The sequence below is a fragment of the Aegilops tauschii genome, chromosome 3 (assembly GCF_002575655.3).
Source record: "Aegilops tauschii subsp. strangulata cultivar AL8/78 chromosome 3, Aet v6.0, whole genome shotgun sequence".
NCBI lineage: Eukaryota > Viridiplantae > Streptophyta > Magnoliopsida > Poales > Poaceae > Aegilops > Aegilops tauschii.
Genome location: NC_053037.3, coordinates 411289769 through 411302227, shown reverse-complemented (window position 1 = coordinate 411302227; position 12459 = coordinate 411289769). Strand labels below are relative to the sequence as shown.

Here is a 12459-nt window from a genome sequence, read left to right as displayed (position 1 = left end):
CCCACCAGACACAAATCACTACAACCTGAGGCTCCGGACCACCGCGTACAAAACAGCACCTCCAAGAAGGAAAGCGACGTCGACGACGCTGCTGCCCGGACATGTCCTAGGGTTTCCCCGGCACGCGGAGGGAGGTGGGGGATGGATATCACCGACACCCTCCAGGAAGGAATGGTGGCACCCGCAAGTGTCACCGCATCGGGGCCGAAGACCGGCAAGGATTTCTCCCGTACTCCAATCCCCACCGCCCCACGGACCGGAGCCGACCAGCCAGACCGCCGCCCACCACCATGCGCCATCGTGGTTGCGCCGTCACCCACGTCGCCTCACTACGAACACCAACACGAGGCCAAGAGGACCGGGGAGAAGCGCCCCGCGGAGGGAGAAGCAGCACCGAAGCCGAACGGGAGGGAACCACCTCCACCGCCGTCGTGCGGGAGGCCAGAACCTCCGGCACCGTCGCGGTAGCTGTCCGGACGCGGCAGCAGGGCATGCCAGGCCACCCCTGGCCCGGCCAGGCCCGAAACGGGCCCGCTAAGCCCCGCCGCCACACTGCAGCAAGCCGGCGATGGCGCCGCCAACACCCTGCCGCTCATCGTCTTTCCCCCGCCTCCCAGAAGCCACGAAGCAGACCCGCCCCGTCGTCGGCCCGCCCAGGCCCAGATGGGGCCTGAAGGGCCCAGATCTGGGCCGAGCGGGCGCCGCTACGTCACCCCGCCGCCAACGGCGACGCCGCCGTCCAGAAGTCCGCCCCCGCTCGCGCCGGGAGCCCCGCCGCCGCCTAGAAGCACCGCCCGGGGTCGCCCCGTCCCGCGCCGGCGGACACCCGAGAGGGGAAAAGCCAGGGGGCCGCCGCCACCAGCGTCGCCCGGGCCAGGCCCGCAGCGGGCGCCGGCGACGGCGGCAGAGAGGAAGGGGGAGGGAGAGGCGCGCGGGGGAGAGGGTTGGGCATGGCCGGCCGCCCGCGGGGGCGGCGCGGTCGCGGGAGAGGAGAGGAGGGGGGAATTATCGAATATTTATTTTTGTCTTTGATATTCAGGTTTTCATAAAGCTGAAACAAACGGGGCCTAGCTCTCATGCCTTTGATCACCAAGTCGACACAGATTCATTCGGAAAAGAAAGTTGATACAGGTTGAGAAGGAGAGATTCGAACGAGAAAAGGAGAAACATAAACGTTTCATTCTATTGTGGAAAGCCAAGGCCACAAGAATGGAAGAGGAACCTGACCAGCAGAGAGAAACGAGGCGAGGTGACACTGTTACCGCACGACGCTTTCGACTTTGACGAGTCCTGGGCTGGATTCCTGCCTATCTACTCCGTCCGGAGGCCGCCCACCCGCTGCCTTTTTGCCGCGGCCGTCGCTTTTCGCGAGCCGACCCAGCAAAGTGGCAGCCATACCAAGTGAGGAAGAAAAACGACACCAAATTATACGAGCATCTCCATCTCCTCTCCCCTCGCGCAAAGGGAGGAGGGAGAGGCCATCCACTCCACGGCGCCGATCGATCGGAGCAGCGGAGAGGACGGCGCGCGCGTCGGCGATGCGGAAGGGCCCGTCGCGGTCGGGGTCGGCGCGGCACCAGCAGTTCCGCGCCCGTGCCAAGACCCGCGTCGACGACCTCCAGGACATGTTCTCCGGCCTCCAGTACGCCCGCAAGGAGGCCCGCTCCACCGACGCCGTCCTCCTCGAGGCCCAGCTCCACCAGATGCTCCGCGAGTGGCGCGCCGAGCTCAGCGTCCCGTCCCCCGCCTCCTCCCTCCAGGCAGTACGTTCCCTCCCTTTCCCTTCCTCCATTCCTCTGCGTTTTTCGTTTTTTGCGCCGTGTTGTTTCGCTGGTGTTTGATTGGGCGGCTGTGGTCGATGGCGCGGCAGGGGAACAACAACCGGGACCCGTCGGATCCGCCGTCCGAGACACCGCGGCCGCCGCAGCTGGCGCCGGCCGAGGAGGAGGACGACGCCACCAGCAAGCTCGTCGAGCAGAAGCCCCGGCCGTCCGCTAATCAGACTCACAAGCACCCGCGGGGAGACCAGGACATGAAGCCGGAGCCGCGCGAGGAAGCGATCGCGCATCCAGTGACGGTGGCGCAGCAGCCGCCGTCGCTGGGTCCGGGAGTCATCACCACTCCAGCTAGTGCCGGGTTCCACGATCAGGTAGTATAAACAGTTTGCTACTTGTGGCTGTGTTTTCGGCATAGCTTCGTGACTGTTTGTTAGATTGTATGTATAATTTTTAGTTGGATATGTGGCGTGCCCTGCTAGCAACTTCCCGTTCAGTTAGTCATTTGGTGAGGATTTCTGCATTTCTTATTGAAAAAAATACTTGCGCGTTCGTGGGGAATGACATGGAGCTCTATATCCTGATCAGTTGATCAGAATCACAAATATTCAAATTTGAATTTGTATGGAGATCTATGATTATCAATCTAGGTTGTCTTCAGTCCAGAGGTAAAACTAGAAATTTCTATATATCATAAGGCTTGAGCTATTGCCTTTTGTGATTGGGTGTGGCTAGGTCTTAGTCGACTGAGACTTAACCAGTCAAGTGACATAACACATAAAAAAGGAAGAAGAAAAAACTCAAAAGAAATTTTTGCACGAATCTCCATGAAAGATCTTACGAGTATAGCATCGACCGAGACTTGGTTAAGTCTCAATCGACTGAGATTTAGCAATCCCGTTTGTGATTTGGCTTTTGTAGCTAATCTCATTGCAGTGATACCGATAGACCGGATCTAGTTACTTACTCCCTCTGTCCCATAATATAAGATCTTATTACATCCAATATGCTGATCTTACATTATCGGACGGAGGGAGTATTACTTTATTTTAGGGTAGAAATCTGTGATTTACAACGACAATGGACATCATGTGGCTCCAGGAGTTGCATAGTTCTGACTAGTCCTTTTCTTCAACTTATGTTTGTTATATTAGTTTATATCTTCGAAACCGTCAGTTAAATCAAGCTCTTACAAGTGTTTTGTGCTTCTGTGGTCAAAATCGTAGCTTAAGAGTAAATATTTGGATTCTTTGGCATACATTTTGCCTTTGAACTAAGCGTAGACATAGTAACGCACTAAACTCTACCATTCTTCTACCCTTTCATTAATATGAGCATGGAAGGGCTGTATGGCAGGAGCTCTTGAAGGATCATCAGGTTAGACAGTAACATAGGAGAGGACTTAACATGGCCGTGGTCCGGGCCAAATAGATTAGCAGCTGGTCTGGCTGGGGGCATCTTCAGATATCAATGGAAGCATAGTACAGCAGTTTTCCCAATGAGTCTATTGCTCTATGCTTTCGATGGTCTTGGATAATCATTATCTACCTAGTCTTACACATTTGCATTACATAACAATAATAGATTCACGCAGACTGCAAAGCCACTGAGCTTTATGTCCTGCAATCCATGCTCCATTTAGTCAGAGTACAGCCTCCAGGTGGTTGCAATTTTTATGTCTAGCATACATTGAACTCAAGAATATGCTTGTTTATATATCTCAACGGGTAGCGTTCTGTGCTTCTTGTAGTTGGGGTCTAAATGCTGGTTAAGTGGTCAGTTAAGCTGATTTATAATGTACTTTACTATGCAAAGACACATGGAGAAGAAAACTAAAGCCCTTCTTGTGGTGTACAGGAGTACTTTGCTTTTGTGTTATAATTGCATAGCTATGAACTTGCCTGAAATTCTGTATGATTGCTTCTAGTATATGGACCCGAAACCATCGGGGTTAGTTCAGACTATTGTTAGTGTATTTGATGGGTTCTGAAAAAAAAATTGTTAAGCTGATTTGTAGTAATATTTGAGACAAAAAGTAAGTTTTTTTTGTCTTTAACCATCTTATGGGGTACAAGGGTGCTTTGTTTTTCATCTTAAGTTAGGATATCATCCATTTTGGTTTCCTTTTCTGCCTGCTTCTCTACCCCCTTAGCATGCTTGTGTGATACCCCTGCTGACGCCTTCTCTTCTTCTGTTGCGCGCTGCCACATACTAAATTTTGGCACCAGCACATATACGATAAGCGCAGACACTGGTCAAAGTTTTTGTAGAAGTAGCAGTATCTACTTCATTCAGTTAGGGGTGGGAAAAACCCTGCAAACCAAAAGCAAAGGATAGTTCTAAAGGACGAGGAGCAAGGAAAAAGGAACCAACCAACGTTGGATACTGTGTCTAGTAGCCTAGCAAAATCAAATCACCATCACGACAAATTTCAGAGGTGAAGGCAACGATGGGATCCCACTTTCTGCCCCCTGCCTTATTCACGCTAGAAGATCATGCACAGGGATTTTCTTATTTTGAAAAAAAAACAATCCTTTACCATCCGAAGTCTCCATACTTGGCCTTTTTAGACGTCCTCTATCTACTGCTTGCTTCTGCTCATGAACCACAAGAAGACTGAAGCCTGGTGATCTTAATCATAAAAGCCTCCCTCCAAAACCTGTCTTACCAAGCTCAAGCTGCATTCAAGAAGAGTGGTGATTTCCAGCTTTGTGTGATACAGCTGGCACTGGATGCAGGCGGAGCCGCGTCCAGCTGCATTCCTTGCATGAGCTACCAAATGTGGAAGCGCTGCTTCAGAGACATCCATGGTTTCCTTATGTTTTTTTTTTAATTTGGTTTGAACCAAACCAAGGAAATTCATGCTGTACATGGATTTGTCTTTTATACTTGCACGCGTAGGGTGAAGCGTCACATAATCTTGTACCTCTGCCCTGGATTAGTTGGGATTGTGCTGCCTGCAGGCATAGCATAGTGAATTTCTGGAGAAGGGGTCATCTCAGCGCTAAGATCATCAATCATCTTGCATTGTTTAGAAGAGCCGCCAGTGTTCTATGCTTTCTGCATGACATCTTGTTTAGGTTCAGTGCTAGGTCTTTTGAAGTTTTGCCATCTCTCTGTCACTTCCATTTCTTGAGTTCTACTTTTGGCATAACTGAGCTAAATTTAACAATGTTTTGCCATGTCCTTCCAGATGTACTATGTGAACCAGGAGCTTAGTGTTGAGGATTTTCTTTACGACGATGATTACAAGATAAACCTTCCTGGGTCCAATCCAGAAATCCTCAATAACCTTGAAGGGATTGGTCATCAAGAATATCTGCAGTTCAATTTGCCACAAGAGTTGCCCCCTAATGCATATCTTGATATGAACAACTATGGGCAGAATGCTGGAGATGGTTTCCTCCACATGTCAGACTTGCTCACAACAATGTCTCCAGCACCTGCTTCATTTCTGAGGCCAAAGTGCGCTCTCTGGGACTGCCCTCGTCCTGCTCAAGGATCTGAAAGCTGGCAAGATTACTGCAGCATGTACCATGCTGAATTGGCCGTGAAGGAAGAGGGCCCTCCAGGCACAATGCCTGTGATCCGCCCGAGAGGTATTGATCTAAAAGATGGCCCTTTGTTTGCTGCTCTTAGTGCGAAAATCCAAGGAAAGCATGTCGGTGTTCCTGTCTGTGAAGGGGCTGCAACTACGAAGTCCCCTTGGAATGCACCTGGTAACTTCTTGCCGCATAACTCATGTCCTCACATTTGTATCGGTATCGGTAATTATGTTCTGACTGTTGGTTGATTAATTTCTATCATTTGCAGAACTTTTCGACCTTTACATCTTTGAAGGTGAATCTATGAGAGAATGGCTTTTCTTTGACAAACCAAGAAGGGCATTCGACAGTGGAAACCGGAAGCAAAGGTCACTGCCAGATTACAACGGCCGTGGCTGGCATGAATCAAGGAAGCAGGTGATGAAAGACTTTGGGGGTCTAAAGAGGTCATACTACATGGATCCACAGCCATCCAGCAGCTACGAATGGCACCTCTATGAGTACGAGATCAATGACCGCGACGCTTTTGCCTTATACCGGCTCGAATTCAAGTCTTCGGAAGCAAAGAAGAGTGCTAAGTCAAAATTCACTTGCAGTCCACTGATTGAAATCCAGCAGCAAATGGTCAGGCTGAGCGCAGACGGTCACGTGGAGAACAAGCGGACTGCCCGTGTGCGGACACAGGATGTCAGCACAAACATCTACCCGGTTCAGAACAACACGGCTCAGGCCAGTGCTCCGGACGCTTACCAGGCAGCGTCGCAGGTGGACCAGATGACGTTTTTGAACGGCAGTGTTGTTTATGGGCCTCATCTCCCATATGGCTACTCGACCGAAGGAGGTGACTTCTATTGGAACTCAAATGACGGGGCTTGATAAAACCATCTTCGACTTGTGGCATATTTTCGGCTTCAAGTTCTAACCGTATCAGCTGTAATTAAGGGGTCTACTTTATTGGCAATGGCCTCCATAATTTCTATTGGGAATGGCCTCCGTGATTCTAACTGTAATGGTTGGGCCAAATTTAAATTTACAGGAAACGTCTCTTTGAGGCAAGGGGGGGACCCATTCATTGTGTCTGCGCCGCGTCCAGTGTCCTGATAGTAGCATCTCCTTGGTGCACAGCGCATGATGAGAGATGGATTACAACATTTGATAGGTGTCGACATCTTTGGTTAGAGGTTTATTGCCCATTTGATGGCTCTGTTTTGTGTGTTGTGTTGTGCATGCGTTTTTCTGTTCCGAATCAATGCTGAATTTGCGTATGTCATCCTTCAGCTGCAGCTACAGGTTTGCAACCTCTAGAAAGGAAAGCACATATTGGTATTTATCAAGGTTGTGAATCGTTTTGTTGTAGCGTCAAGGGCACAGCACAAGTTTCTGAAGAACAGCACATATTAATATTTTTTACATGTGCTGCCGGGACATGTTGGCAGCTACAGCAAAAAGACCGTATAGGGAGGCGCCTTGGCTCATGTCCATCGGGTCTCCAAGTTATCAGAATAAATAAACCGAAGGTTCATAAAAGAAATATCAAAGTGTGATCCTATGATTTTTGGTCAAGATTTCCTTTTGCTGCCAAAAACAAAAACAAATGTGTTTCTATTTTTTTGAGGGAAAACAAGTGTGTTTCTAAATACAACGTACTACTATATTGTAGAATCACATGTTTTTTTGTGTGTAGCACACATGACCATATTTTTAATAAGATTCTACATACACATAGCACGGGTGCTATTATGACTTTTAAGTGTTTTTGATTAATATTATTATTAGCATTATTTTCGAAAGGCTCCAAGAGATATACACCAAGGAAGTGACATTGGCTAAAACAGTTTATTCATAAGCTTTGGAATATATACCAAATTAAATCATCAGAAGATATAATGCATAAAAACACGCTCACTCGAGCAGCACAAGACAAGAGTTTCACATGGTTCATCAAGTAGAACAGGAGCAATTAGTAAATATAACAACATAGTATCGGAATAGATCCATTGTCACCGCAAGAATTTATTCTCAAGTTCTTAAGCCCTGACCATAAATCAACAACTTCTCAAAACATCACCATGGCACCCGATCTTCATTCATCATCTGTGCGCACAGCTGCAACATGAACAACCAAGTTAGTGTTCAAGAGAACAATACATCATGAAGTACAACCAAAGCAAGAAAGAGCCTCATTTGGTTATACTTGGTTCAATACCCACCAACCACCATGAGAAAGCAAGACGTTAAATATGCAAGTACAAAATCATCACAGAAGCTGGATAAGCAAATTATTCAGAATGGCGTAGATGTTGGATCCAACACTTCATGCAAATCACTCAGAGAGCAAACATAACAGTCACTTAAGCATTCCAAAACAAAACTACATCTACTTTTGCAGTTCCTGAAAGAATATCCAGGAGTTGCAATTAAAATATAGATAGTTATGTGAAACACGCAATCAGTATTGCTATAGATCACTACTCAGTGTTCACATGCAATCATGCATGCTGCTGAATAGTCTCCCTCTGCTTTGCTACCAGCTCTGTATCATACAAATAGGGTATGAAAAATCTTGAGGCATTTGCAGAACTATGAGGTACTGATGCATTGACGCTGAAAAGTGAAAACTACGGGTGCTAATTATTACCACACCAGTGCCTCTATTAGTAGACTTGCACATGCCTTTGCCTCATGAGGTTTCTTTATCGTTAGCATGAGTTCGTGAATGCTCTTGTGCACGCAGCAGACGTGGTGCCACGGATTAAGCTCATGATATTTTCCTTGCATCAGGGGAAAGAAATATATTGCAAAAAGCTTGCAGAGATTAATCAATAACCATGACTGCATAGAAGTTCAGGTGGGGTTCCTACAGTTAATCTTCAAACAGAGCCACCACTACCGAGTTTCTCCTGGTTTTAAAGGAAAACAGATATATTTTTTTATCTGGTAAAATTATGCATAAAACAGAGACGATAAGCATCATCAAGCCTATGCAAGGTCACACTCAGGGTAGGATCCTCGTTATGTATTACTTCATGCATTCATGGTATTCATCTCTATTTTCCAGCAGATATGTAACACTAAGTTAGTATTAAACTGTAAAACATAATCTTAGGATTCTAGCAGCTCCAGGCTATCGGACTGAGTTAAAATTCCCAATACATCTCATGTGAGCTGATACCAGAGTCCTTAGCAGATGACACAACAATCTTAAGTATATTATACACTGACAGCTAACTTTAAGATCATCCTTTTGCGTAGGTCAGTTTCCCCCCCTCTTCACAGCACATTTCTACGAACAGGGAAAAAAACGACGCACACTAGATCTGCGCCATCGTCAACGACGCACACATTTCTACGCAGGTGTGCAACAGAATCACGCGACGACGCGCAGCCCAACCAAACATGACTGCAGATCAGATCGTATTCAATCCAGCAGATCAACCAAACATAGACATGTAAAGCTCTAGACCTAGACCAAGATCCACATCCAACAGTACCAAGCCAGATCCACGAACCCTAGGGTTCATTCCGTAGCCAGGCAAATCAAACCGGATCGAGGACGCGGGACAGGGGCTTGATCGGATCGAGGAACTTACTGGGCTTCTGCTGCTTCTCGTCGGCCCACTTGGAGAGGGAGAAGTGGACCTTCTCGCGGGAGGAGACCTCGGTCTTGAAGGGCTCCTTGAGGCAGCTCCGCACCAGCGCCGCGCAGACGTTGGAGTAGCCGATGTAGGTCATCCCCGCCGCGCGCCAGAAGGGCACCGCCGCCGTCATCGCCGACATCGTCGCCTCCGCTTCCTCTCCTCTGCTTTTTTTTTTCTCTGCTAGGGTAGAAAGCTTCCTTTCCTCTGCTCGAGCCGCCGCCGCCGATGATAGAGATGGGGAAATGGGCCTTGAGGCCTTTTATCTTCTCGCTGGGCTTCTTTGCTTCTGCCCAAACAGTCGGGAACGAGGCGCAGACGCGAAACCTCCCGGTTCGATTAGTCCCACATCGCTCGCGGAGCTCGGCGGGGCAGGGTCGGACGGGTATAAAGCGAGGGGCAGGGCTCCGTTTCCATTCATATTTCCTTCGTTTCAAATTGCTTTACTTCCATTTGATTGACTAGCTAAGAATATATCTATACTTATTTAATGTCTAGATATATTCGTGTCTAGTTAAATGGAGGTCAATTAATATATTCGTGTCTAGTTAAATGAAGGTCAATTAATTTAAAACGAAGAATGGAACTTTAGTATTCGAATTAATTTAGAACGAAGGATGGAACTTTAGTATCCCAACCAAAGCTAACATAATTATTTTGATTAGCTAAGTTTTGGCAATAGAGGTGTGGCTCACTTAAGCAGGACTAATTTAATTATTTTGATTAAATATGATGGCTTACAACCAAAGCTAACATAATTATTTTGATTAGCTAAATTTTGGCAATAGAGGTGTGGCTCACTTAAGCAGGACTAATTTAATTATTTTGATTAAATATGATGGCTTACAATGGGCTATTAGGTGAGTTGGATGGTTATTTTTTAGTAAGATTTTTGGATGAGGCTGAAAGGCGAGCACTTTCTGCTCTGTGTCTGCATTCAGAATTAACAAAGCTTTTGAGAGAAAATAATACTTTACATGATTCTATCGTATATTTCATAAAAGGGTATCATGCTTCAATTTAATTCTTTATTGTCTTTGACTGACATGAAAAATTTGGACGAGGAAAACATGCTACACATCATGCTCCAATGTGTCCTCGCCAAGGAGGTGTGGAGCAAGGTTTTCGAGCCCTGGGGAAGCCGGATTGGATCCCTCCGAATGGGTCTTCTTTGGCGGATTGGTGCGGGGATAGAGAAGGAAGCCACTTTCGAAAGAGAGATCTTCGGGCGCTCTCGATCCTTGTCTTGTGGGAGCTTTGGAAGCACCGCAACAGTATCGTGTTTGATGGAAAGTCCCCATCGGTTGATCTGGTAATGCGTAGTATAGCTAGTGAGGGCCAAGCTTGGGGGTCAGCGGGCTTGACTAGTGATCAATTAGAGGATTTCCTGATGGCGTTGTCGGTGGGTAGAGCAACGAGTCCGTAGAGTCCTGTATTAGCGGTGGAGTTGGGGTGCGTTTGTAACATTATGTAACCACCAACATGGAGGGGCTCTTCCCCCCTTTTCTCTCCTTTTATATATAAAATATGCACACTCGTGCGTATTCGAGAAAAAAAGTTGGACGAGACTGGAAGATTCTGGTGAGCTATGCTTAGCATTGTACTTATGGTGGATGTTTTGTCTGCTACAGAATTTTGTAGATCTATTTCTCTGTTATGCTTTAAATATACAACTTTTGCACTAATGGTGTTTACCCAGAAAATGTAGATGGTTAGAGGGACAAGAATTCAAGTCCTGGTGCTCGCATTATTTCTGTATTTATTTTAGAATTTCCGGCGTTGCATTTTTAGTGGAAGGAGATGCTCCCGTTGATGACGAGACGCCTACGGTGACTTCGTAAATTTCAAGATGACATGTCGGCTCGGTCTTTCGGAGGTGCTCATAGGAGTAGGGTGTACGTGTGTGCGTTCATAGGGATGAGTGTATGCTGTTGGGGAACGTAGTAATTTCAAAAAATTCCTACGCACACGCAAGATCATGGTGATGCATAGCAACGAGAGGGGAGAGTGTCGTCCACGTACCCTCGTAGACCGTTAAGCGGAAGCGTTATGACAACGCGGTTGATGTAGTCGTACGTCTTCACGATCGACCGATCCTCAGTACCGAACGTATGTCACCTCCGCGTTCAGCACTCGTTCAGCTCGGTGACGTCCCGCGAACTCACGATCCAGTAGAGCTCGAGGGAGAGTTTCGTCAGCACAACGGCGTGGTGACGATGTTGATGAAGCTACCGTCGCAGGGCTTCGCCTAAGCACCGCTACGATGTGACCGAGGTGGATTATGGTGGAGGGGGCACCGCACACGGCTAAAAGATCAATGATCAATTGTTGTGTCTATGGGGTGCCCCTTGCCCCCGTATATAAAGGAGCTAGGGGGGAGGCGGCTGGCCAGGAGGAGGGCGCGCCAAGGGGGGAGTCCTACTCCCGGGCTCCCCACCGGGAGTAGGACTCCTCTTTCCTAGTAGGAGTAGGAGAAGGGGGGAGGGAAGGAGAGAGGGGGGAGGAAAGGGGGGCGCCCCCCCCCCCTTGTCCAATTCGAACTAGAAGGGAAGGGGGCGCGCGGCCTGCCCTGGCCGCCCCTCCTCTTCTCCACTAAAGCCCATTAGGCCCAATATACTCCCCGGGGGGTTCCGGTAACCCCCCGGTACTCCGGTATATGTCCAAAACCTCCCGGAACCCTTCCGGTGTCCGAACATAGTCGTCCAATATATCGATCTTTACGTCTCGACCATTTCGAGACTCCTCGTCATGTTCGTGATCACATCCGGGACTCCGAACTACCTTCGGTACATCAAAACAACAAAACTCATAATACCAATCGTCACAGAACTTTAAGCGTGCGGACCCTACGAGTTCGAGGACTATGTAGACATGACCGAGACACGTCTCCAGTCAATAACCAATAGCGGAACCTGGATGCTCATATTGGTTCCTACATATTCTACGAAGATCTTTATCGGTCAAACCGCATAACAACATACGTTGTTCCCTTTGTCATCAGTATGTTACTTGCCCGAGATTTGATCGTCGGTATCTCAATACCCAGCTCAATCTCGTTACCGGCAAGTCTCTTTACTCGTTCTGTAATGCATCATCCCGCAACTAACTCATTAGTCACATTGCTTGGAAGGCTTATTGTGATGTGCATTACCGAGAGGGCCCAGAGATACCTCTCCGACAATCGGAGTGACAAATCCTAATCTCGATCTATGCCAACTCAACAAGTACCATCGGAGACACCTGTAGAGCACCTTTATAATCACCCAGTTACGTTGTGACGTTTGGTAGCACAAAAAGTGTTCCTCCGGTAATCGGGAGTTGCATAATCTCATAGTCATAGGAACATGTATAAGTCATGAAGAAAGCAATAGCACTAAAATAAACGATCAAGTGCTAAGCTAACGGATGGGTCATGTCAATCACATCATTCTCCTAATGATGTGATCCTGTTAATCAAATGACAACTCATGTCTATGGTTAGGAAACTCAACCATCTTTGATTAA

At 47.6% G+C, this 12459-nt stretch overlaps 2 protein-coding genes across 2 annotated transcripts; one reads left to right on the top strand and one right to left on the bottom strand.

Annotated features, from left to right (window-relative positions):
* The first annotated feature begins 1292 nt into the window (after nucleotides 1–1292).
* On the top strand, nucleotides 1293–6529 carry LOC109786968 (transcription factor VOZ1). Its single transcript, XM_020345529.4, has 4 exons — nucleotides 1293–1763; nucleotides 1871–2149; nucleotides 4969–5494; nucleotides 5589–6529. Exons 1-4 carry the CDS (start codon nucleotides 1539–1541, stop codon nucleotides 6194–6196), a joined length of 1638 nt encoding a protein of 545 aa, XP_020201118.1. The 5' UTR covers nucleotides 1293–1538; the 3' UTR covers nucleotides 6197–6529.
* Nucleotides 6530–7186: 657 nt separating this feature from the next.
* LOC109786969 (ATP synthase subunit epsilon, mitochondrial) lies at nucleotides 7187–9313 on the bottom strand. Its single transcript, XM_020345530.4, has 2 exons — nucleotides 8911–9313; nucleotides 7187–7426 (listed from the first exon to the last, which is right to left on the bottom strand). The coding sequence occupies exons 1-2, from the start codon at nucleotides 9095–9097 to the stop codon at nucleotides 7404–7406; spliced, it is 210 nt and encodes a 69-aa protein (XP_020201119.1). The 5' UTR covers nucleotides 9098–9313; the 3' UTR covers nucleotides 7187–7403.
* Between the last annotated feature and the right edge of the window lie 3146 nt (nucleotides 9314–12459).

What these genes read in the sequence shown, in the direction of transcription:
- LOC109786968 (XM_020345529.4), top strand. Translation starts at nt 1,539, where the DNA reads ATGCGGAAGGGCCCGTCGCGGTCGGGGTCGGCGCGGCACCAGCAGTTC. An exon ending in CCGCCTCCTCCCTCCAGGCA is followed by an intron (nt 1,764 to 1,870) that starts GTACGTTCCCTC and finishes ATGGCGCGGCAG; the next exon opens with GGGAACAACAACCGGGACCC. An exon ending in GTCCCCTTGGAATGCACCTG is followed by an intron (nt 5,495 to 5,588) that starts GTAACTTCTTGC and finishes TATCATTTGCAG; the next exon opens with AACTTTTCGACCTTTACATC.
- LOC109786969 (XM_020345530.4), bottom strand. Translation starts at nt 9,097, where the DNA reads ATGTCGGCGATGACGGCGGCGGTGCCCTTCTGGCGCGCGGCGGGGATG. An exon ending in CGAGAAGCAGCAGAAGCCCA is followed by an intron (nt 7,427 to 8,910) that starts GTAAGTTCCTCG and finishes TTCATGTTGCAG; the next exon opens with CTGTGCGCACAGATGATGAA.